We start from the raw sequence: 26,175 nt of genomic DNA on the forward strand, positions 1-26,175 counted from the left end.
TACTTGCTGTCAGCTGTGACCAGGGGGGCATTTGCCCAGGTTTGCCTGGTCCGCCAGTTGCGGCCCTACCTAGACCGGGAGGCTCTCACAACAGTCACTCGAGCCCTTGTGATCTCTAGGCTGGAATACTGCAATGGGCTCTACATGGGGTTGCCCTTGAAGTGCATCCGGCGGCTACAGCTAGTCCAGAATGCAGCCGCGCGAGTGATAGTGGGCGCACCGCGGTTCGCCCACGTTACACCTGTCCTCCGCGAGCTGCACTGGCTACCTGTTGGTCTCCGGGTGCGCTTCAGGGTACTGATGACCATCTTTAAAGCACTCCATGGTAGTGGATCTGGGTACTTGAGAGACCGCCTTCTGCCGATTACCTCCCTAAATCGACCAATTAGATCGCACAGACTGGGCCTCCTCCGAATTCCATCTGCCAGTCAATGCCGACTGGCAACCACACGGAGGAGAGCCTTTTCTGTTGCAGCTCCGACCCTGTGGAACGACCTCCCCGTTGAGATCCGTACCCTCACCACTATCCAGACCTTCCGCGCAGCCCTCAAGATCTGGCTCTCCCAGCAGGCCTGGGGATAGGTTCCCAATTTACCCGCCCGAGTGTTTGATTGCTGAATGAAAGTTGTGTTTTTACTATGTTTTCTTTGTTCACATACTGTTCTGTTTTTGACACTGCACCCCCCTCCCTTGTGGTTGTAAGCCGCCCTGAGTCCCCTCAGGGAAAAGGGCGGCATATAAATCCCAATAAAACTCTAAACTCTAAAAAAATAAATTTTAGCAGGCCTGGGATTGTTTTATAGCTGTAGGCCAGGTGGAGGCAGAGGAAGGGCAGGAGAAAGAAACTCGGGGTTTAAACCTCAGGGAGCAGGTAAAGGAGAGAAAAGGAACCAGGCTACGTCTAGTGCCCACCCATGGGCCTCTGGGTCATCTTCTTTCTTCCTAAATCATCCTTCCATCGGCTTCCTTTGCTCTGCAAGCTTCTCGCCCCCCTTTGAGGTCCTCAACTAGTCCACCAGTGAGATCTCTCTTGGCTTCCGCCACGCTGGGTCCAATCCCTTGGTCCATTGCTTTTGTGATCTGTATGTCCCACCCTCCCTCCCTTCCACCCATACTTCCCTCTATCCATCCATTCAGCGATCTATCTATCTAGTCACTCGTCTATTATGTAGCAACCTACATCGTCCATCCGTCCATCCATCTATCTGCCTCTGTCTATCTAGTCATTCATCATGTACTACCTACATCCTCTCTCTCTCTCGCTCGTCATCCATCCATTACCTAACTATGTTTGTTTGTCTCTGTCTTTGTCTGTGTGTCTGTCTGTATCTTTCTATCTATCTTTCTATCTACCTACCTACCTACCTATATATCTATCATCTATCTATGTAATCCCTCTATTATGTACCTACCTACATCCACCCATCCATCCATATATCTATCTGTTTGTCCGTCCATCCATCACTGCAGTCATCCATCCGTCTGTCTGTCTATCTAGTCATTCATCATGTACTACCTACATCTCTCTCTCTGTCTCTCTCATCCTCAATCCATTATCTATCTATCTATCTATCTATCTATCTATCTATCTATCTATCTATCTATCTATCTATCTATCCATCCATCCATCCATCCATCCATCCATCCCATCCATCCATCATCCATTTATTATGTACCTACATCCATCCATCCATCCATCCATCCATCCATCCATCCATCATCCATCTATTATGTACCTCCCTCCCTCCCTCCCTCCATCATCCAACTATTATGTACATCCATCCATCCATCCAGCCATCCATCCATCATCCATCTATTATGTACATCCATCCATCATCCATCTATTATGTACCTCCCTCCCTCCCTCCATCCATCCATCCATCCATCCATCCATCCATCCATCCATCCATCCATCCATCCATCCATCCATCCATCATCCAACTATTATGTACATCCATCCATCGCATCATCCATCCATCCATCCATCCATCCATCCATCCATCATCCATCTATTATGTACCTACCTCCATCCATCCATCCATCCATCCATCCATCCATCCATCCATCCATCATCCATCTATTATGTACCTACATCCATCCATCCATCATCCATCCATCCAGTGATTCACTTAAGAAACTGAGGCCAGGAAGGTTGTTAAAAGGAGGCAACACTCACTTAACCACCATCTCGCTTAGCAACGGAAACGTTGGGCACAATCGTAGTCGTACATCCAGGATTCCCTGCAACTGAAACCCCCCCTGGTGTATTTCTGTGTCCCCGGGAGCCACTTACTCTGGGCCAAGGAAAGGCTGGAGAAGGCGCTTTTCACCCGCCCCGAGAGCCACTCCAGGCTCTCGTGCATGTTGGCCAGCGCCTTCAGATCGCTGACGTCCCGGAGGATCTCTTGCGGGGGAATCAGCTTATCGCCCAGGTTCCCAATCAGGACTTCCGACTCCTTGCCAAAGGCGGTCCTAGGGGGGAAGAGAGCAGGGCATGTGTCAATCATGCAGAATAGAATTATTTGTTTATTTTTTACCCCACCTTTATTATTTTTTATAGGTCACTCAAAGTGGCCAAGGTACTGAAGACTTTATCCTCCTCTTTATTCCACAACAACAACCTTGTGAGGTAGGATGGGTTGAGAGAGAAGGACTGGCCCAAAGTCACTCAGTCGGTCTCAGTTCCTAAGGGTGGGACTAGAACTCTCCGTCTCCTGGTGATTTGGCCCAGAGTCAGCAAGCCAGCTTTAAGGCTTAAAGTGGGACTAGAACTCACCGTGACCCGACAAAAGGGCGAACGACAAAACCGCGCCCGACTAAACCACGTCGCTAAAACTACGATGTCATCAACGCACCGACAACAGCGCAGCGACAATAGCGCGGCGACAGAAGGGCGCTTTACAACAGCGCGGCGACAGAAAGCCGATTTAACTTAAGGTAAGGGTTAGGTTTAGGTTTAGGTTTAGGTTTAGCGTTACATTTAGGGTTAGGGTTAGGGTTAGGATTAGTTTTACAGCGCGCTTCTGTCGCCGCGCTGTTGTTGGCACGATTCAGCGCTCATTCGTCGGAGCGCTTTAGAACACGCAATTTTGTCACCAGGGTTTAGTCGGGCGCGGTTTTGTCGTTCGCCCTTTTGTCAGTGAACCAGAACTCACTGCCCCCTATGTTCTCCACAACAACAACCCTGTGAGGTGGGTTGGGTTGAGAGAGAAGGACTAACCCAAAAGTCACTCTGTCTGCCTTAAGGGTGGGACAAGAACTCACCGTCTCCTGTTGGTTGGTCCAAAGTCACGCAGCTGGATTTCACACCTAAGGCAGGCCTAGAACTCCCGATCTCCTGGTCACCCAGTCAATTTCCATGCTTAAGGTGGAATTAGAACTCATCGTTTCCTGGTGATTGGCTGTCAAGTCATGTAGCCGGCTTTACGCCTCAGGTGGGACTAGAACTCACCGTCTCCTGGCGATTGGTCTAGTTAGCGAGACAGCTTTCAGGCCTAAGGCGAAACTAGAATTCACCACCTCCTGGTCTCAAACCCTGAAAGCTAGATTGCCCAATGTTTTGCAGGCAGCCAAGTGGAGAAAGTGATCACGAAGGATAAAAGGATCTTCTCATTCAATTTTGCTGGAATCTGAGTTCCAATGTGCCTCCATCTGAGCCTTTTGTTGCAAAGTTGTGTCCGACCCATTGCAACCATATGGACAACGTTCCTCCAGGCCTTCCCATCCTCTACCATTCTCTGGAGTCCATTCAAGCTCACGCCGACTGCTTCAAGGACTCCATCCATCCATCCACCTCCTTCTCTGCCGTCCCCTTCTTCTTTTGCCCTCCATCGTTCCCAGCATGAGGCTCTTTTCCAGGGAGTCCTTCCTTCTCATTAGGTGGCCAAAGTCTTTTGAGTTTCCTCTTCAGGATCTGGCCTTCTAAAGAGCAGTCAGGGTGGATCTCCTCTAGGACTGACTGGTTGGATGGCCTTGCAGTCCAAGGGACTCAATGCAGGAGTCTTCTTCTCCAGCACCAGAGTTCAAAGGCCTCCATTCTTCGGCGCTCAGCCTTCCTTATGGTCCAACCTTCACAGCCATCCGTTGCAACTGGGAAATCCACAGCCTTGTCTATGAGCACTTTTGTTGGCGGGGTGATGTCTCTGCTTTTTAGGATGCTGCCTAGATTTTCCATAACTTTCCTCCCCTGGAGCAAGCGTCTTTTAATTTCTTGGCTGCAGTCCCCATCCATTGCAACTGGGAAAGCCATAAACCTTGAGTAGACGCCCTTGTGTTGGCAGGGTGATGTCTCTGCTTTGTAGTAGGCTGTCTAGATTTGCCCTAGCTTTCCTCCCCAAGAGTAAGCCTCTTTTAATTTCTTGGCTGGAGTCCCCATCTGCGGTGATCTTGGAGCCCAGGGAAACAAAATCTGTCACTACCTCCATTTCTTCCCCCTCTATTTGCCAGGAGTTGAGAGGGCCGGATGCCATGATCTTGGTTTTCTTAATGTTGAGTTTCAAGCCAGCTTTTGCACTCTCCTCCTTCACCCGCATCAAGAGGCTCTTTAGTGCCTCTCCGCTTTCTGCCATTAGAGTGGCATCATCTTCATATCTGAGGTTGTTGATATTCCTCCCGGCAATCTTAATTCCAACTTTTGATTCATCTAGGCCCAGCCTTTCACATCATGTGCCTGCCCTCAACCATACTCAGGCTGTTGGTCCTGGGAACAAGATCGGCAGATCATACAGGTAATCCTCGACTTACAACACTTTGTTTAGTGACAATTCAAAGTTATAACGTCCCTGAAGAATGTGACTTACGGCTGTTTACGACATTTGCAGCGCCCCTGTAATCAAAATTCAGACGCCTGGCAACTGTTTCATTACTAACGACTGATGCCGTGACAAGCAAAGGCAATGGGGAAGCCGGATTCACTTAACAACGAACGTATCCACTGCAATGATTCACTTAACAACGGCGGCAAGGAAAGTCGTACAACAGGGACAAACCTCGCTCAACAAATGTTCCACTTAACCACATACACTTTTGGGCTCCATTGAGGTCGTAAGTCGAGGACTACCCATATTACGTGCTGTTTCCACAATAAGCCTAACCCAATCACCTGTTTGCTGAATCGCGTCTCCTGTCCAATGATTTTAGTGCAGAGGTGGCCAAACTTGGCCATGCTGGCTGGGGAATTCTGGGAGTTATAGCATATACCACTTCATAGGGCTTTCAGCCCTCTCTAAGCAGTTTACAGAGTCAGCATATTGCCCCCAACAACAATCCAGGTCCTCATTTTACCCACCTCGGAAGGATGGAAGGCTGAGTCAACCCTGAGCCGGTGAGATTTGAACAGCCGAACTGCAGAACTGCAGTCAGCTGAAGTAGCCTGCAGTGCTGCATTTAACCACTGCGCCACCTCGGCTCAGTTGAATTCCCAAATCTTAAAGTTCCCAAGTTTGGACACCACTGGTTTAGTGGTGCGCATGCCCGGTGCAGCTGAGCTGGGCTACTGCTCGCGTGTCCATAGAGAGGCCCCCGCATGCCACAATGGCACATATGCCATAGGTTTGCCATCACTAATTGATAACAAAAAGCTGCACCGTAAAAATACAAGGTGTAAAACATATTGTGGAGAGAGAGAAAGTTCTCTGAGGATGAGCTCCATCCAATACGAGCGCAAAGGCTTGGAAGAATAAACTTTCGGTTGCGGTGATTGACTCAGATTGGATCCTAGCAGATCTGTATTTCAAAAACAAGCCACTGGGTCCTTCTACAAGGGGAAGGGAGGTCCGATCAATTTCAACCCCACACCAGGTTGGCTCCAGATGATCTGCAAAGGGTAGGAATTCCTTAACGTAATTTTCCTAATGGACTCCGGTAAGCGGTAATAACCAGCCCCCCCTCTCCTCCTCCCCGGTCCATCACCAGGGACTTCTAAAACAGCTTAGTATCTTCCAAGCAGCTTTCCCAGGTGTCCCGAGGGGAGGAAGAGGTCAGCAGCTGGACCAGGGAAGCGAAGGAAATTGATCCAGCGGTCAGACGGTCCCAATTGAGTCGTCTGCTAAAGGCAGGGCCGTGTTACGAAGCAACCCTCAAGGAAAACGTTTAGCGGTTCAGCCCAACTTCACTGTCCTCCAAATGTCGGGAAACGATCGACCTCCGAGATAAAACTGTCTTAATTCTTACATATTTTGATGAGATGGATTAGAAAGCAGGGGATGAAGTTTTCAAGCTATTTCACAATCAAGATGTCAGGCCTGCAGCCCTCTTTTTCTGTTGGATCTTTGGCCTGCCACAGATTATTCTACTGTGCATTTTCTATTGTGGGAAAATGGGAGGGAGGATTGTACGGAGTTAGATGATACGTAGCCATAACAACATTCTTTCTAGAAAGCCAAGGTCATCCTTTGTCTCTGCACCTCTGCACCTGACGGGAACTGGATGGGTGGAACTGCCAGCATGGCAGTGGGAGATTGGACCATGGGATGGACTTGTGGGTGTGGGGGGCAGGATCTTGAACTTTCAACTGGGGGGGGGGGAACCAGGAAGCTTTCAGATTCAGGTTTTCCCAGACGTGCCAACAGGTCTCTCTTCATCAATTGGAACTTTGAGCAATACTTTGCCTCGGACTCTGATCTAATTTTGGGTGCTATTTGGAACCCTGAAACAAGATTTATACACAGGGGAGTAGATTTGCCTACAAGGGAGGGAGGTGTCCAATGATCATGATGCCTCGGAACTTCTTGACAAATAACGGTAGAACAATGAAAAGGGTACCACCTGGAAACGCATAAATCTATCTTCAATTGGAGAACAAGGCGGTCATATCCACATCGGAGCCTGAATCTGTGGAGGAGCTGGAGCCAACGGAGATCAAGGGGGCAGCTTCGTTGGCGTCAGAGGAATGTGGGGAGGAGCAGGCCGAGGCAGCCCAGAGCCCCTCCGGATTGGGACGGCTTGTCAGCAGGCAGGAACAGGGGCAGGATGACCAAGAGAGGGCAAGCAGTGGACACGAGGAGCAACGGAGCAAGGACCACCCCCTCCTGATTCTCAAGCACAGAGAGTGGAGAGAAGGCGAGAGTGGAGAGAAGGCCGAACCAACAACTCAGGAGGAGATTGCTCCGCCCCTTTTCACAAGGCACACCTGGGGAAACTGAGATTTAAGGAGATGCTCCGAGGAAGCGCGTTTGTCGGGAACAAACCAGTGGTGGGTTCCTACCAGTTCGGACTGGTTTGGCTGGAACCGGCAGTGACCCAGGCCTGTCACGTCCCCGAACCGGTTCTCTGGGTGCCGTCGGCGGGGCCGCCATTTTGTTTTTTGCTTCTGTGCATAACAATTTTTATTGCGCTGTGCATGCGTGCGCAGCGCGCATCAAGCAGAAGCGCAGTGCGCCCAAGAGCAAACCGGCAGTAGTGCCTACCGGAACCCGCCCCTGGAACCAGACATTTGGAGTTTGCAGGGCTGATTGTTTTATTCTTGACTTTGTGGATTCATTCTTGGTTCCTTGGTTCGTGGCCCACCATTAAGAAGATGAGAGTCCAGGTTAAGCAGTGATTTACCTCCGTGGATCTAAGGAAGAACCCACCTGATGAAGTCTTCCTCTTCCTCTCTTTTAGGTCTCAACTGCTTGGGCTGGGCCATGTTGCTCCAGTTGGGAAGGGACTTCAAGAGTCTGGTGATGTCGTCGTCTTTGGCCCAAGATGCGCTGATCACCATCTTGTCGTCCGACTGGACAATGCTCCTAAAATGTAAAAAAAAAAAGAGAGAGAGAACCATATCAGAGTTTGCAGTAGAAACCACATCCAGGAAGCCGGCAGGGATCACTGATTCAGCAGGATTCATTAACGCCTTTATATACATAATGTCAGCCTCTGCTTTGCTGTTGCTTCGGCTGCCATGAAACGGGGAGGGAGGGCATGGTATTTGGGAGGGGTTACTCATTGTGCTGGAGGAAGGTTCTGGAGTTCAGCTGCCTGTCGGACTACGCATGCGTAGGAGGTTCCCGCCAGGACTAACGGCACCGACATTCCATCTTCGTGATGCCTTTTGAAGTTATCTCACACCTGACACTTGAGAGAATTATGATTGGACTGTAACTGTGATGCCAAGGGGTGGGGAATGGGCTATTCTATATATCAATCGCTTTCGCGCCTAAATAATCAGACTTCGCTTCGCTATGCCTTTAATAATTATTAATTAGTAAAAGTACACTTGATTTCTACACATGGAGTCTTGTGGTCTTCTTTCCTAATTATCTAATGGAGAGGTTCTGACACATAATAACAGATGAATCAATGTACAATACCAACAGCAGATTCTTCCAACGTGGTAGAGAGTAGGGATCGTAAGCAGGTCCAAACACAGGCAGGCTATACAAAGAACGAGTTTCTTTCCATTTCAGTTCAGAGCTAAGCCACACCCAGACTCCAAACTGTTTCCGCTCCCATTGGCTGACCTTGTTACTAAGCCTTATTCATTGGCTGATCTTGTTACTAAGCCTCATTCATTGGCGGACCTTGTTACTAAGCCTCATTCATTGGCTGACCTTGTTACTAAACGTTTTTAATTGGCTGACCTTGTTACCATGTCTCTGCCGGTTCATGAATATTCTGACAAACCAGAGGACAGTTTAGAAGAAGGAAGCTGGTTTGGCCAAGTGCTGCAGGTAGTCCTCGACTTACGACCGAAACGGAGCCCCCAAATTACTGTGGCTAAGCAAGGCAGCTATTCAGCGACTTGTGCCCCATTTTAGGACCCTTTCGACACAGCTGTTGAGGGAACCGCTGCAGATGTTAAGGGAATCGTGCAGTCGTTAAGCAAACCTGGTTTCCCCCACTGACTTTGCTTGTGGGAAGCTGGTTGCAAATGACGGTCACATGACCCTGGCACAGTTAACTGTCATAAATACACGCCAGTTGCCAAGCACTCGAATATTGATCATGTATCCAAGGGGATGCTGTGATAGTCGAAAGGGGGAAAGCCAGTTACAAATCAGCTTTTTCAGCACCATCGTAACTCGGTGCGGTCCCTAAACAGATGGTTGTCAGTCAAGGATTATCTGTAGTGGGTCTCTTATTTCCAGGTCAGGCTTAAATAATATGGAAATGTCGGGGCAGGGTAGTGTTGTGGCCTATCGGCTGCCAGCCCCTCCAGCAGGCAAATCAAAAGTGGAGGCGTGTGAGTCAGGGTCAGCATCAAGGCAACGTGGGGGAAGCTCCGAGGGGGAAGAGGGAAGGGAACTGGCAGAGAGAGAGAGAGAGAGAGAGAGAGAGAAAGAGAGAGGCAGGGCTGGGCTGTCAATTAGCCCTTAGATGGAGAGTCAACAGCCCCCAGGTTTGGAGGTGGCTGATGAGGAAGAGGAAGAACAGGTGAGTCCAGTGCCTGATGTGCGGATGTACAGAAGGCAGAGGAGAGGAGAGCAGTGGAAATTAATGGGCCGGTCCTTGGGACAGAAGATTCCTGAGTGCCTGATGCACAGAAGGCAGAGGAGAGGAGAGCAGTGGAAATCTATGGGCTGGTCCTTGGGACAGAAGATCCCTGAGTGCCTGACGTGCGGATGTACAGAAGGCAGAGGGGAGGAGAGCAGTGGAAATATATGGGCCGGTCCTTGGGACAGAAGATCCCTGAGTGCCTGACGTGCAGATGTACAGAAGGCAGAGGAGAGGAGTGGAAATGTATGGGCCGGTCCTTGGGACAGAAGATCCCTGAGTGCCTGACGTGTGGATGTACATAAGGCAGAGGAGAGGAGAGCAGTGGAAATCTATGGGCCGGTCCTTGGGACGGAAGAGTCACTGCTGCTAGAGAAGCCCCACCTGAGCTCTGGAGATAAAAGGCAGGAGGCAGAGATAGCAATAGCAATAGCAGTTAGACTTATATACCGCTTCATAGGGCTTTCAGCCCCCTCTAAGCGGTTTACAGAGTCAGCATATTGCCCCCAACAACAATCCGGGTCTTCATTTTACCCACCTCGGAAGGTGGAAGGCTGAGTCAACCCATGAGCCGGTGAGATTTGAACAGCCGAACTGCAGTCAGCTGAAGTAGCCTGCAGTGCTGCATTTAACCACTGAGCCACCTCGGCTCTGTGACAGACAACTATTCACCTCCCTGCCGGATGGACCTGTTAGCCTGCTGTGAGAGAGAAACCTTTTTGCCGGTGCCTGACGGCGCTCCTAATTAAAGGAATCCTTGATTTAAACACAAAGGGTTTGTCGTGTTTGGGGAGCTGGGTCAGAACTATTTGTAGGAGGAGAGCAAGCAGTGCCAGGGGCGGAGTTAAGAGAGTAATCAGCCTAGAGTCATGACGTTGCCATAAAGTCTCCTGGGCTTCTTGCTTTATTCCTTGCTCCCTGGATTAATCGCCTTGTTCCTTTTGCTTCCTAGGCTCATTGACTTATTCCAAGGTTCAAGGTTCATTTTATTTATATGCCGCCCTATTCCCGGCGGGACTCAGGGCGGCGCACAAACCCAAAGGAGGGGAAGGGAAACACAAAAACTACACAAAAAATACAGGGCATGTAAAACAATCAACAGTCACACAATTTGAGAGGGGAAGGGAACTCATCGACCCCAGGCCTGCCGACACAGCCAGGTTTTAACAGCTTTTTGGAAGGCCTGGAGAGAGGTGAGGGTCCGAATCTCTGCGGGGAGCTCGTTCCAAAGGGCCGGAGCCGCCACAGAGAAGGCCCTCCCCCGGGTAGTGGCCAGATGACATTGGCTAGTAGACGGAACCCAGAGGAGGCCAACCCTGTGTGATCTAATGGGTCTTTGGGAGGTGATTGGCAGCAGGCGGTCTCTCAAGTACCCAGGTCCAATACCATGAAGGGCTTTATAAGTGACGACTAGCACCTTGAAGCGTATCCGGAGACCAATCGGTAACCAGTGCAGCTCGCGGAGGATAGGTGTAACGTGGGTGTACCGAGGTGCCCCCACAATCGCTCGCGCGGCTGCATTCTGGACGAGCTGAAGTCTCCGAATGCTCTTCAAGGGCTGCCCCATGTAGAGCGCATTGCAGTAGTCCAGTCTTGAGGTCACGTCTTGAGAGCTTCCCTAAAGCCCTGCTGGATTTCTTGCTTTGCAGCCGTTGTGCTAACCGCGTTTTGCAGGAGTACTTGCAGCCAAAGACTGCTGGAGGTGTGTGTGTGTGTGTGTGTGTGTGTGTCTGTGTGTGTGTCTGTGTGTGCGAGCACTTTGCTCTGGGACTTGCCATAAATGTGGGAGCGTTTAGGGGAAATTGGAGCAATAAAGGGGAGTTCGAATTATCAGCTGGCTGTGTTGCCTCTGTGCTTGCCCCAGATCATCACATGCGCCAAGCACCAAATGCACAGTTGGAAAGGATATGAAAGGAGAAATTCTCTTGAAGAACAAATCACACACACACACACACACACACACACACCCATACAGGAGAAAGTACAATCATTGTCCCTAGTATTCAGATGATGATTAGGAAATTGGGCAAACTTTGAAACGCACAAAAACGATTGCTTACCGAAGCCTGGAGCAATTTATTTCTCCAAAAAGGATGATCGGAGAACTAAGAGCCAAGGTGGCGCAGTGGTTAAATGCAGCACTGCAAGCTACTGCTAGATCAGCAGTTCAGCGGTTCAAATCCCACCGGCTCAGGGTTGACTCAGCCTTCCATCCTCCGAGGTGGGTAAAATGAGGACCCAGATTGTTGGGGGCAATATGCTGACTCTCTGTAAACCGCTTAGAGAGGGCTGAAAGCCCTATGAAGCGGTATATAAGTCTACTGCTATTGCTAATGTATTAATTTACCGTCAGCTTTTAAACTCAAATGGAATTTATTCAGCGTAGGCATTTCCGTTCAGGGTTATATTAGAGGTTAGCTCAATGCGCGCGCCGAGCCCTTTATTGGCTCAAAGAAAACAAAATTATGGCAACCGCGGCTCCTATTTCACTCCCATTCTTTCTATAATTCGTACAAGCAGTGAAGAGGGCGTGTGCCGGGTTCTTGAAATCTTGACGGCATTGTGTTTTTTTGTGCTCTTTTGAATGAAAGATCAAGCTATATTCGCTCCTTGTTATCTCGAGGGGTGAAAACACAGATAAATCTGTTCCTTTGTGTCAGCCCACACAGGTAGACAACAGAGGGAACACAATGGATGAGATAATTTGCACTTCACTGTAAAGCTGCATTAAGCGAACCTTGCAAGTCTAAAAGAAGAAATCTCCTCCTGTATACCTGGGCAGCTAAGGAGGGTCCCTTCTGAATCTTTTTCTCCATCCGTTATGCAGCTCTGGGCTCCGGCCCCTCTTATCGGACTGCTCTCCACAGCGAAAGCTCTCTTATCTGAAAGAGGGTGCCCATTTCACACCAGATCCCAGTCAGTCGTACCTGTGAAATCCCAAAGGTGCTTTTCCTCCAAAAGGCAACTGGACTTTCTTTGTTGTTCGTTGAAAACCTTTCTCTCCTCCTCCAAGAAGCTTCATTGCTTCTGACCAGTGGTGGGTTTCAAATTTTTTTCGAACCTACTCTGTGGGTGTGGCCTCCTTTGTGGGAGTGGCTTGCCGGCCATGTGACCTGGTGGGAGTGGCTTGCCAGCCATGTGTTCTCTCTCTCTCTCTCTCTTTCTCTCTCTCTCTCCCTCTCTCTCTCTTTCCTTCCTTTTGTCTCTCTGTCCCTTTTTCCTTTTTTTCTTTCATCTCTCTCTCACTTTTTCTTATTTATTTATTTATTTCTTCCTTTCTTTCTCTTTCTCTCTCTGTGTGAGTCTGTGTGTGTGTGTGTGTGTGTGTGTGTGTGTGTCTGTGTCAGTGGTGGGTTTCAAAAAATTTTCGAACCTACTCTGTGGGTGTGGCCTCCTTTGTGGGAGTGGCTTGCCGGCCATGTGACCTGGTGGGAGTGGCTTGCCAGCCATGTGTTCTCTCTCTCTCTCTCTCTCTCTCTCTCTTTCCTTCCTTTTGTCTCTCTGTCCCTTTTTCCTTTTTTTTCTTTCATCTCTCTCTCACTTTTTCTTTCTTATTTATTTATTTATTTCTTCCTTTCTTTCTCTCTTTTTCTCTCTCTGTGTGAGTCTGTGTGTGTGTCTGTGTGTGTGTGTGTGTCTGTGTCAGTGGTGGGTTTCAAAAATTTTTGGAACCTCTTCTGTAGGTGTGGCCTGCTTTCTGGTGGAACCTCTTCTAACCGGTTGGGTAGATTTGACGAACCGGTTCGAACCGAACTGGTGCGAATTGGTAGGAACCCACCTCTGCTTCTGACTGAATGGCGAGGGAATGACATCGTGCAGCAAGAACTGAAGAAGTTTCTGGGATGAGGAGTGAAAGGTCTTCAAGGAAAAACCAAGAAAGTCCAGTTGCCTTTTGGGAAAAATAAAAATAAAAAGCACCCTTGGGACCACCGCGATCTGGGTGGCCGGGTGTTCTGACAGAGGCTTCCCCAGCAGCACGAAGCCGAGTCCTCATCCCGATAACCCCCTTTTATTTAATGTACAGTGAATTCCTCTCCAGCAAAGTCTTTCTTCTCCCACAGTCTTTCGAGATAGTTCACAATGACTGACCTTTATCAGGCTTGGAGAGGGGCCATGCACATATTTTTCAGGCACCGCAATACTTGGCAAGAATGCAGGAATGAACTAATGAGTCTCCTGCAAACTCCACTCCCCTGTCGCTCCTCTTTTATGTCCTCTGGGAGGGGCCATTCACCGTCCACCTGTGGCTTTCCTCCCAAGTCAACCCCTGTTCTTTAGCTGTTCCCTTCGTCTGGCAACTCTGTGCATGCGCACACTGGGAACAGGCTCCAGCTGTTCTTCTGCCTCACTGATGTCTGACTCCGAAGGCAGCTGATAGCTGGCATACGGCCCTGGCCCCCTCTCTGCCTCCGACACAGAGCCCTCATCAGAGCCTTCCCCAGACTCCAGGACTGGCCCAGGTTCCTCCCCAACCTCCTCACTGTCCGACTCTGCTGCCAGCTCCACTGGCCACAATACCGAGAAGCTCCATAGCCATACCTGTAAGCCGCACTGCAGGTATCCTTGTATTCCTGGAGTTTGACACATACCATGTTCAGGAACTGGTCTGAGTAGGCGCTTAAGTCATGCATCAAATTCATGAGGTCCTGGACCGTTTTTTCCACAATGACTGTGCTCTGAGGGTAAAAAGAAAAAATCACACGCTTTCTTTCCCCAGTGAAGGAGAAAAAGCCGTTCCCAAGTCGTTTCCGAGCAGAGTTGAAACGAGCCAACACAGGCAGTCCTCGGCTTGCGACCACGACTGAGCCTGCCATTTCTGTTCTTAAGTGAGACACTTGTGAAGTGAGCTTTGATCCATTTCACCACCTTTCTTGCCCCAGTTGTTAAGTGAATCACTGCAGTTCTTAAGTGAATCGTGAGGTCATGAAACTGAATCCAGATTCCCCCATTGACTTTCGCTTTTTTTGGAAGCACGTTGAACCATCGTACATACATGATGCTTGTTTCTCTCTCTCTCTCTCTCTCTCTCTCTCTCTCTCTCTCTCTCTCTCTCTCTCTCACACACACACACACACACACACACACACACACACAGATTTCTGATCATGTAACTGTGAGGATGCCTGTTGCAACAGTCGTTATGACTGGTCACAAATCTCTTTTTTTCAGTATCGTGGTCACTTTGAAGGATCACCTAAGAAATGGTTGTAAGTTGAGGATTACCTCTTCAAGGACAAATTGGTTTTGACTTGGGGGGGGAGGGAATGGAATTTTGATCTTTTATATATATGTTGGCGGCAGCAAGACAACTCTAACCCACAAAAATGGAAGGATATTTTGATTCCCACCATGGGTGAATGGCTGCAGAAGCTCCTAGTTTTCCCTGAATTTTTTGAATTTCTCTTTCTAGTTTATATTTGGATAAATCAATAAAAAAAGTTTAAGAGAGAAAGAGAGAGGGGGAAGAGATAGGGAGGGGTGGAAGGAAGGAGAGAGAGAGAAGGAGGGAGAGAGGGAAGGAAGGAGAAAGAAAGAGGGAGAGAGATAAGGAATGAAGGAAAGAAAGAGAAAGGAAGAAAGAAGGAAGGAAGGAGAGAGAAAGAAAGAAAAAAGAAAGAAAGAAAAGAAAAAAGAAAGAAAGAAAGAAAGAAAGAAAAAAGAAAAGAAAGAAAGAAAGAAAGAAAAGAAGTTTTGGCAACTGACTTCCTATGTTGACTTCAAGTCCCCGGAGTGGAAATGCTCTCAGGTGTGACAGGTGAGTCGTCCTTCTTCCTCTGCCCCCTCCACAATCGCAGAGACAATCGTTGAGACCCCTCTGCATTGGAAGTTTCAAAACCTCATCAAAGTGACACCTGCTCGGTTACTTTCCCCTAAACCGGCTTCTGTCTCCGCATTGATTTTAAGATTAAAGTGCTGGCAAAGGGCCCCCGATCCATAATCCGGTTCCTGCAGATGGACTGGTGAGTGACAGGAATTGATTCTTCTCCCCCCCCCCTGTTAAAAGGTATCTCCGATGGTGTGTGTGTGTGTGTGTGTCTGTGTGTATGTGTCACCACCCGGCGTTTTGCACGCAGATCACGACGCTCGGACGGCGGTTTGACAGTTGTCAAAAGCACTTTGGGGAAAGCATCCGAGTCGGGAAGACACAGAGGAGGTCCTTGATTTACAAACTTTCGCTGAGTGGCCGTTCGAAGTTACGACGGCGCTGGAAAAAGGGACTTAGGACCGTTTCCCAGACTTACGACCCTTGCAGAAGCCCCGTGGTCATGTGATCAAAATCTAGTGGCTAGCGCAAGAATCGGCAAAATGTTTAGAAACCCATCGCCAAATTGCTGGAAATGTGACCAAGAACCAGGCACATACTACCATATGTGGTGGCCGTGTCCAAAAAGCCAAAATATACTGGCAGAATATCCCAAAGTGGTTGACAGAGATAACCGAAGAGGAAGTAGAATTCACACCGGAACTATTTCTCTTGGGAATTATAAACAAGAAATACAACAATTTAAATACAATCTTTTTAAGTATACATATTATCAAGGCAGCAAGAATGGTCTTTGCCCCAAATTGGAAAAACAGGGAAACTCCATATGACGAGGAACTAATTAGGAAAATTCTGACTTGTGCTGAAATGGATAAATTGACGTGGAAATTGAAGAATAAAGATAAATCGGAATATTATAAGATCTGGGATAAATTTTATCGATGGTTGGAATATAAAAGGGAAAGCCCCAAAGAGGCAAGGACTAAGATTCATAGAATGGAGACTAGAATTATGCACAAAAGGATAAAACGCGAGAATGTACAAATCAACACAGCTGGGAAATAGGTTACTTTTTCCTTTTTTTGTAAATACAACATGGATCAAATATTTTTAAAAAACGCTGCCAAAAAAGCCAACACAGTTCTAGGCTGCATCAACAAAGGGATCATAGAATCAAAATCACGGGAAGGGTTAATACTACTTTATAAGGCCTTGCTAAGGCCACACTTGGAATATTTGCATTCAGTTTTGGTCACCACGATGTAGAAAAGATGTGGAGACTCTAGAAAGAGTGCAGAGAAGAGCAAGAAAGAGGATTAGGGGACTGGAGGCTAAAACATATGAAGAACGGTTGCAGGAACTGGGTATGTGTAGTTTAATGAAAAGGAGGACCAGGGGAGACATGATAGCAGTCTTCCAATATCTCAGAGGTTGCCACAAAGAAGACTTAACCACTGCAGTGATTCGCTTAGCAGACGGAGGCCGTAAGACGGGGCAAAACTCGCTGAAGACATCTCTCACTTAACAGCAGAAATTTTCGACTGACTTCAGAGGGTTTCTCGTGTTTTCAGAGCTGGGTCAGAAAACCTTTAAAGTATTGTAATTTTATATTTTTATAGAGCCGAGGTGGCGCAGTGGTTAAATGCAGCACTGCAGGCTACTTCAGCTGACTGCAGTTCTGCAGTTCAGCGGTTCAAATCTCACCGGCTCAGGGTTGACTCAGCCTTCCATCCTTCCAAGGTGGGTGAAATGAGGACCCAGATTGTTGTTGGGGGCAATATGCTGACTCTGTAAACCGCATAGAGAGGGCTGAAAGCCCTATGAAGCGGTATATAAGTCTAACTGCTATTGCTATATTGTATTCTTCTCTCCCCTCCTCTTCTATTCTTCTCTCCTTTTTTATTCTTATCTTCCCTTCCATTCTTCTCTCCTATTCCCTTCTCTCCCCTCCTCTTCTATTCTTCCCTTCTCTCCCCTTCCATTCTTCTCTCCTCTCCTCTTCCCTTCTATTCTCAAGTTGAGTGCATCAGTTCTGCAGAGAGTTTGTTCCTCTCCCTCCCTTGCGGTGGTGCAGAGAGGGGGCCCTCCCGGCAGGGGTCTCCCATGACTCGGGATGGAAATGATTTCCTAGGGGAGGGGGTGCAGCAAATATATAAATCACTGTCAGAGGAGGGAGCCCCAGTTTGACCCGGCAGGAAGGCGTGAGACATTCAGATTTGTTCCATTCCACACCGTGTCACTTGCCATCCAGCGGGTGAAGTGCAGAGTAATCAATTAGGTTGACAAGATCCCCTACAGATCCCTGCCAGCTACGATGGAGACGTCAAAGGGGGGGGGAGGAGAGAGAAAAGGAGCCCCAAGCACGGAAAGAAAGATGTCAGGATGGGAAATCGGCACCCCCCCCTCCCTGTTCCGATGAGGAACCGAAGTGGCGCTGTGGTTAGGGTGCAGTACTGCAGGCCACTTCAGCTGACTGTTATCTGCAGTTCGGCTGTTCAAATCTCACTGGCTCAGGGTTGACTCAGCCTTCTGTCCTTCCGAGGTGGGCGAAATGAGGACCCGGATTGTTGTTGGGGGCGATATGCTGACTCTGTAAACCGCTTAGAGAGGGCTGAAAGCCCTATGAAGCGGTATATAAGTCTAACTGCTATTGCTATTGCTATTAAGAACCGCGGTGGTGCAGTGGTTGGAGTGCAGAACTGCAGGCTACTTTCTGCTGATCACAGGCTGCCAACAGTTTGGCATTTCGAATCTCAGCAGGCTCAAGGCTGGCTCTGTAAACCGCTTAGAGAGGGCGGGAAAGCCCTATGAAACGATACGTGTCTATGTGCTATTGGAAGGAAGAAAGGGAGGGAGGGAGGAAGGGAGTGGGAGAGAGAGAGAGAGAGAGAGGAAGAGGAAGAGAGAAAAAGAGAGAGGAGGGGAGGGAAGGAGGGAAGGAATGGCCCTGGTTGCAGTTCCTGCAACCGTCCGTCGTATGTTTTACCCTCCAGTCTCCTAATAGTCCTAGTTGACTAAAAGGTCCCTTCTATCTCTTTTAATTCTGCATTCTATTCCTGCTTGAAAAAAAAATCAAATCAGAAGCCAAAATCCTATTTGGAAGCAGAAATCCGGAGGGCCCTTTTTGGAGCGACTGCAACTTTTCGTTAGTGTCATGGAGAGGACCACGGCTACGATGCCGGCATCCTCCTAAAGGCCCCAAAACAGCCACCTCCCTGCCCTCCCTTGTTTTCTGCCTGCCCCCAGAGCAGGTGGTGGCTCTTCTCCTACATAGAGCCGAGGTGAGCGCAGTGGTTAGGGTGCAGCACTGCAGGCCACTTCAGCTGACTGCTATCTGCAGTTCGGCGGTTCAAATCTCACCGGCTCAAGGTTGACTCAGCCTTCCGTCCTTCCGAGGTGGGTAAAATGAGGACCCAGACTGTTGTTGGGGGCGATATGCCGACTCTGTAAACCGCTTGGAGAGGGCTGAAAGCCCTATGAAGCGGTATATAAGTCTAACTGCTATTGCTATTGCTACATCACTTCCAGGCACAACTGGATTCTTCCGAGGAAGCCTTTAAATTCCGCCTTGGTTCATCGTTTTTCCTCACTGCTGTGGACAGCCAAGTTTCTGGGGTTTTTTTTGGGAGGGGGGGTGCTGGAATCCCCATTTAGCTTTTGCAAAGGCAGGCTGCAAAGGCAAGGAAACGGAAGGCACCAAGGGGGAAAGGCCAGCCTGGCACCCGGCGGAACGCGGGCAGCGCCATCGACGAATCGCTCATCCCTTCCCCCGTCAGGCAGCGTTTCCAGGCCCAGCGGGGCTCGAATGGGATCCTACTGGGGAAGAGAAATTAACTCGGAATGGAGGTAATCCATCTTTCGGATCACGGCTCTGTGTTTCGGGGGAGAGCTTCTTGGCAATAAAAGGGGGAAGGACCGAGCCTCATTAAAGAGGACGGAGGATGGAGAAGTTGGAGGGCGATAAGAATCGGTGGCCTTCATTTCATTTCTTCCACGCTCAGCTTTTGATGCGTTCAATCCGTCAAGACTACAGCTGCAAGGGATCTCGGAGGTCATCTAGTCCAGCGGTCATCAGCTGGTGGTCCGCGAGAAAATTTCGGTGGTCCGCGGAAAAATTATTTGCATTTTTTATATTGCACTAAATCAGGGGTCCTCAAACTACGGCCCCTGGGACGGATGCGTGCAATGAATGCTTGTGTTGCTGCAGAGAGTCTCCCCCTTCGGGGTCTTTTTGTGGGGGTCGAAGGGGGGCAGAAATTCCAACTTGGGGTCTGCTTCAGCCTCCTGGTGGGGGGCTTTGGGCGAAGGCTGGAGGGAATCACCGCTGGTGGTGAAGAGCCGGAGGGCCTCGTTCCAGTGGGACGGCATCATGGCCTGGAACTGGCTGACCATCTCAGCCCGCTGAGCCTCCAGGCGCCGGTACCTGGCCTTGCACCCCCACAGGTCTTCCCTCCGCTTGGAAAGCCTATGCTCCTAGTCCTCATTGAGGTGCTTCTGCTGAGCCTGCTTCTCGGTCAGATCCAATTTGAGCTGCTTTGCCAACTCTTTCGCCTGGGGGCTGCTTAGCTCCAGCAACTGCTTCCTGTCGGGGCGCTAAGGAGCCTGGGCAGGCGAGGAGGGGTGAGTGGAGGCTGGCAAGGCGCCCCACCACATGAGTGAATTGAGTTGGCCATGCCCACCCAGTCACATGACCATCTTACCACGCCCACCCAGCCGGTCATTAGGCAGATCATATTGGTGGTCCATGGCATTCAAAATTATGAATTTAGTGGTCCCTGGGGTCCGAAAGGTTGGTGACCCCTAGCCTACTCCAACCCCCTCCTCAAGCAGGAGACCCTCCACCATTTCAGGCAAGTGCCTGTCCAGTCTTTTCTGAAAAACCTCCAGTAATGGAGCACCTACAACTTCTGGAGGCAAGTTGTTCTACTGGTTAATTGTTCTCACTGTCAGGAAATGTCTCCTTAATTCCAGGTTTCCTCTCTCCTTGATTAGTTTCCATCCATCTGGTGGTGCTTTGGGAAATAAATTGACCCCACCCCTCTTCTTTGCAGCAGCCCCTCAAATACTGGGATACTGCTATCATGTCATCCTTAGTCCTTCTCTTCATTAGACTAGCCATATCCAATTCCTGCAACCCTTCTTCATATGTTTTAGTCTCCAGGCCTTTAATTTGCTCTTCTTTGCACTTTTTCCAAAGTCTCAACGTCTTTTTTGTGGCATGGTGACCAAAATTGGATGCTGGATTCCGGGTGTGGCCTTACGAAGGATTTATAAAGCGGGACTAAAACATACGAAGAACGGTTGCAGGAACTGGGTACGTCTATGAAAAGAAGGACTAAGGGTGACATGATAGCAGTCTTCCAATATTTGAGGGGCTGCCACAAGGAAGAGGGGGTCAGATCACGTGAAGGGTTAATACCATTTTATAATGCCTTGGGAAGGCCACACTTGGAATCCTGCATCCAGTTTTGGTCACCACGATGTAGAAAAGATGTGGAGACTCTAGAAAGAGTGCAGAGAAGAGCAACCAAGAGGATTAGGGGACTGGAGGCTAAAACACATGAAGAACGGTTGCAGGAACTGGGTGGGTCTAGTTCAGTGATGGGCAACCTTTTTGGCGTGGTGTGTCAAAAATCGGCAAAAAATCGAGCATAACTCGCGTTGTGTGTCACTTCGACAAAAACATAATTTTGCGCAATTTATAGTTTAAACTACAAAAATGTATAATTGCAATATATAATTGTATTTAATAAACCAAAAACAAATTATTTAACATACCTGCTTAGTAACTTCTTTGTTAAGCGCTTTTGCATGCTGAGCTATGGAGTGAGCAATGCTCAAACTTACAGAGTTTAAATTTGTAGAGCCTTTCATAAATTTAAGGATGGAGTTAGATTGGCTCTTATAAAGGTGTAGCTTCCTGGAAATGTATTCCCTCCTTTCATCCTCACTTTTTTCCAAGAGCTGGGAATGATTAGTTTCAAAATGTCTATTTATATTCCACGTTCTGCTTACTACCGTTTCAGTACATAGAACGCAAAAGGATCTGCCATTTTTTTCTATAATGCCATACATCTCGCTCCATGTCTCTTGAAAGGGTCGGCCACTGCCACTACCACTCCCTTACTTAACCTTTGTTTTTTATTTTTTGGGTGCTCCATCAGTGGGCCAGTGACAGCAGATAGAATTATAGATAGCCAATTAGGGGTTAACTAGCCTAACAAGCTAACACAACCTCCCCCTCACTTATCTCAGTTATTGTGGGCAATCCATGGCACCCCAATAGTTGCTGCTAATGGCGCTCACAGTTCCCGTTGGCACTCCGCTGTTCCCTGCTGTGGTGCGGTCGTAACCGACAGTCCCAGGAGTAGACTCTCTGTGCTGGCCTGACTGGAGAGAGGCGCGCACGGTTCCCGCGCTCCTCTCCTGCGGGTCCTCCCTCACCGCGCTGATGACGTGTGTGCGCACGGCACGCACGCCTTACCAGCAGCCCCTGCGCTCAGAAAGGGGCGGCGGCGATACAGTAAGTGAGTGTGGGCGGGGGAGATCACACGTCCCGCCCCTCCCCCCCGTTCCTCCAGCACAGATTCTTTCATCCTCGGTGGCCGTGCAGGAGCCGAGGATGAATCGCATGAAATCCTGTGCGTGTCAACCCAAATGGCTACGCGTGTCAGCACTGACACGCGTGTCATAGGTTCGCCATCACTGGTCTAGTTGAATGAAAAGAAGGACCAGGGGAGACATGATAACAGTCTTCCAATATCTCAGGGGCTGCCCCAAAGAAGAGGGAGTCAAACTATTCTCCAAGGCACCTGAGGGTAGAACAAGAAGCAATGGGTGGAAACTAATCAAGGAGAGAAGCAACTTAGAACGGAGGAGGAATTTCCTGACAGTGAGAACAAGTAACCAGTGGAACAGAAGTTGCCTCCAGAAGTTGTGAATGCCCCAACACTGGAAGCCTTTAAGAAGATGTTGGATAGCCATTTGTCTGAAACGATATAGGGTTTCCTTCCTAGGCAGGGGGTTGGACTAGAAGACCTCCAAGGTCCCTTCCAAATATGGTATGGTATGGTATGGTATGGTATTCTATTGTATTGTATTAACCAGTGGAACAACTTGCCTCCAGAACTGGGGAGGGCTCCATCCCTGGAGTTTTTAAAGAAGAGATTGGACAACCGTTTGTCTGAAATGGTATAAAGCGGGGGTTGAACCAGAAGATCTAGCAATGATGATGTTACCGAGTTGGGCCACGAAACATCGGCAAGCCAACAACCAAGCTCAGAGAGCACCAAGGACACCCCCCAAAAAGGAATCTTATCCAAGACTTCTGGCATGAAAAAGTCCAAGTTTCCAAAACACATATTTAAAGACTCCCATCTATCTACCACTTCAAGCCTTCTCAGTGTCTGCAACTCAGTCCATCTGGCTGACCTTTTCTGGACTTCTGTCTCCATCAGTTATTAAGGTCAGATTGTATTGGGCAGGGGTCTTATTTCACCCTCGCCCCCTTCCCCAAATGCCACCTCCGCTTGGACAGCTGGCAGCGGGGTTAAGCTAGCTAACCAATTCCTGCTAGTCAAGGAGCCTGGGGTTGTGTTTTCCTTTCCTTTCAGGCCAGTTGCTCTGCAGCTAAAAATATTTTGTGGCCTTTTCGATACTATTGCATAAGGCGATATTTGGAGTGCAAACTGTAATGTTTAGAAATCTTTGAAGTTTCGTTTCTTAGAAGCCACCGAGATAGGATAGAATATAATAAAATAACAGAGTTGGAAGGGACCTTTTCAGACAAATGGCTATCCAACATCTTCTTAAAGACTTCCAGTGTTGGAGCATTCACAAATTCTGGAGGCAAATTCTGTTCCACAGATTAATTGTTCTCACTGTCGGGAAATTTCTCCTTAATTCTGATTAATTCTTCTATCAGGATTTTTTTTTAGTTCCAGGTTGCTTCTCTCCTTGATTAGTTTCCATCCATTTCATCTTGTCCTGCCTTCAGGTGCTTTGGAGAATAGATTGACTCCCTCTTCTTGGGGGCAGCCCCTCAAATATTAGAAGACTGCTATCACCCCTAGTCCTTCTTTTCATTACACCAGACATACCCAGTTCCTGCAACCGTTCCTCATATGTTTTAGCCTCCAGTCCCCTAATCCTCTTCGTTGCTCTTCTCTGCCCTCTTTCCAGAGTCTCCACATCTTTTTTTACATCCTGGCAACCAAAACTGAATGCAGGATTCCAAGTGTGGCCTCAGCAAGGCCTTATAAAGTGGTATTATTTATTTATTTATTTATTTATTTATTTATTTATTTATTTATTTATTTATTTATTTATTAGACTTATATACCGCTTCATAGGGCTTTCAGCCCTCTCTAAGCGGTTTACAGAGTCAGCATATCGCCCCCACAGTCTGGGTCCTCATTTCACCCACCTCGGAAGGATGGAAGGCTGAGTCGACCTTGAGCCAGTGAGATTTGAACCGCTGAACTGCAGATCACAGTCAGCTAAAGTGGCCTGCAGTAGTACACCCTAACCACTGCGCCACCTCGGCTCTTATTATTAACCCTTCATGTGATCTTGAGTCTATCCCTCTGTTGATGCAGCCTAGAATTGGGTTGGCTTTTTTGGCAGCTGCTGCCCACGGCTGGCTCCTATTTAAGTGGTCGTCCACTAGGACTCCAAGATCCCTCTCACAGTTACTCCTATTGAGCAAGGTACCACCTATACTGGACCTGTGCATTTTGTTAATGCACAGATATCTATGATATGATGGAACTGAGCCACACTGGAAATGCCGATGAGAAATTTCTCCAAAAGTAAGAGGACTTTTCCTTTCTTTTTCTCTTATTTTATTGATTTTCTATTGTTTACATTTTTCTAGTGCTTAATCAACATCGGTTTGTCTGGGTTATTTTATTGGCTTTAGCAGTACTGATTACGTTCTTATTCTCCACCCCTTTTTTCCAACCACTGGTAGAATAAATTCCCATTTTTATTTAAATTCTGCTTAATATTTTTAAATTGGCATATAGAAGCAGTATTCAGAAGCAGGCACTTGCAGAATCTACTGTGTAATCTTAATACCATTGATATATATTTTATATATATATATATATATATATATATATATATATATATATATATATATATATATATATATATATATATACCGTATTTTCACCCATATAACCCGCGGGTTATATGCGGTTTTTACATGCACAGCGCCCCCCTGCGGGTTATATGCGTGGGCGGGGTATACAGAAAATATTTTACACGATCGGAGGCTTACACGATCGGAGGCTTGCTTCTTTCTCCGTTTCTTCCCCCACCCCGATCTCAGCTGTTTCCTTCTCCTCCGTTCCTTTCCTCTTCCCCAGCGTGCGCAGGCTTCTTTCTCCGTTTCTTCCCCCACCCCGATCTCAGCTGTTTCCTTCTCCTTCGTTCCTTTCCTCTTCCCCAGCGTGCGCAGGCTTCTTTCTCCGTTTCTTCCCCCCCCATCTCAGCTGTTTCCCTTCTCTTTTACTCGCCGCGGGTTATATGCGTGGGCGGGTTATATGCGTGGGCGGGTTATATGCGTGGGCGGGGTATACGGGAAACATTTTACACGATCCGGAAAACCCGCGGGTTATATGCGTGTGCGGGTTATTTGCGTGGGCGGGTTATATGGGTGAAAATACGGTATATATATATATATATATATATACACACACACACACACACACATACAGTACTTATACTTAATATGTACTAATACCTAATAGACTTGAAATATATAAATGTAATACGTACACTTAATATAGTTAATGTATATAAATATAAGTGTACACTTAATATGCTTAGTGCATATCATATATTCACGTAATATACTTTAATATATATCAATACTGTACACACACACATACTTACTATGTTTAATATCTCAACTAAATCAAAGATCTGAGATTGTATGACACACTAAGCCATCAAAAGCAACCAGAACCACAACCCAAAGCTAAAGCTAACAAATGTTGTGTCCAGGCAGCCTTTGTGTGTTGTGCATTCCTGTAACACAGCCACAGTTAAATATTATGCAAGTTAATGCATTTCAATCTCCTTTTGCCATTACGACTGTCCGGGGGGAGGGGGGAGGAGGGGGGAGGAGAGGGGAGGAGAGGTAAATACAATTACATAACCGCATATTTTAGCTGGATTGCAGCCTAAGCTAATTAATCAGCGGCAGCTACGGCTAATTAATCTGCTCCTGAGATCCATTTCGCCTTCACGTGTGACTGCATGAGCTAAAAGCTAAAAGGGTCCTCTGTAAGGTGCTACCTTTAAACAAGATTATTTCTCATCCTCAGAAACAAGAAGCGAGTCTAAGCATTTTCTAACATTTTTTAAAAAACTTTTTTCAGTAGTCCTCGACTTACGACCACAATTGAGCCTAATTTTTATTTGTTGTTAAGCGAGATGTTTGTTTTGTGAGTTTTGGCCCTTTCTACGATCTTTCTTGTCACAGTTATTCTAACAATCTTTGGGCGGAAAATAGAAGAATAGAATAGAACAAGGAATAAAGTGGAATGGAATGGAATAGAATAAGGAACAGAAAAAGAATAAGAATAGAATAGAACAGAATAGAAGGGGAAAGGATAGGATAGAATAGAGTAAGAAAGAATAGAATAGAATGTAACGTTCCCGTGGTTCGTCCATGAGGCCAATGTTGAGAAAAGACAGGAGACAACCTTTCTCGGGATGGAGCGACCCAGATTGGGGGTCTGAGAGCCCCTTTTATTGAGATAGGACAAAGGCAGGAGGAGCAATAGCATGTGAGTAAAAACAGCCTGTAAAAGTACAATTTCTAATCTACTGCTCAGTCTAAATATGGTTAAATCCTGGACGTCAATGGTAGGGCACATCTCAGAATGTTATGTTATGCGCTATCGGGATGTTATGGCGTTCTAGGAGTTTGTTTTTTCCTGTGTGATTCAGCGTGACTCTGCAAGCCCTAGTATGACCTGGGCCAT

General features: G+C 47.8%; 1 protein-coding gene across 1 annotated transcript in view; it reads right to left on the bottom strand.

Annotated features, from left to right (window-relative positions):
* EXOC4 (exocyst complex component 4) overlaps window positions 1–26,175 on the bottom strand; it is a 331,322-nt gene that overhangs the window by 45,958 nt on the left and 259,189 nt on the right. The window contains exons 12-14 of the mRNA XM_032221694.1: window positions 13,954–14,090; window positions 7,572–7,727; window positions 2,294–2,472 (exon numbers count right to left, since the gene is read on the bottom strand). Of these exons, the coding sequence (XP_032077585.1) occupies window positions 2,294–2,472; window positions 7,572–7,727; window positions 13,954–14,090 (472 nt within the window). The remainder of the gene's footprint in view (window positions 1–2,293; window positions 2,473–7,571; window positions 7,728–13,953; window positions 14,091–26,175) is intronic.

Source organism: Thamnophis elegans, chromosome 7 (genome assembly GCF_009769535.1).
Source record: "Thamnophis elegans isolate rThaEle1 chromosome 7, rThaEle1.pri, whole genome shotgun sequence".
Classification (NCBI taxonomy): Eukaryota; Metazoa; Chordata; class Lepidosauria; order Squamata; family Colubridae; genus Thamnophis; species Thamnophis elegans.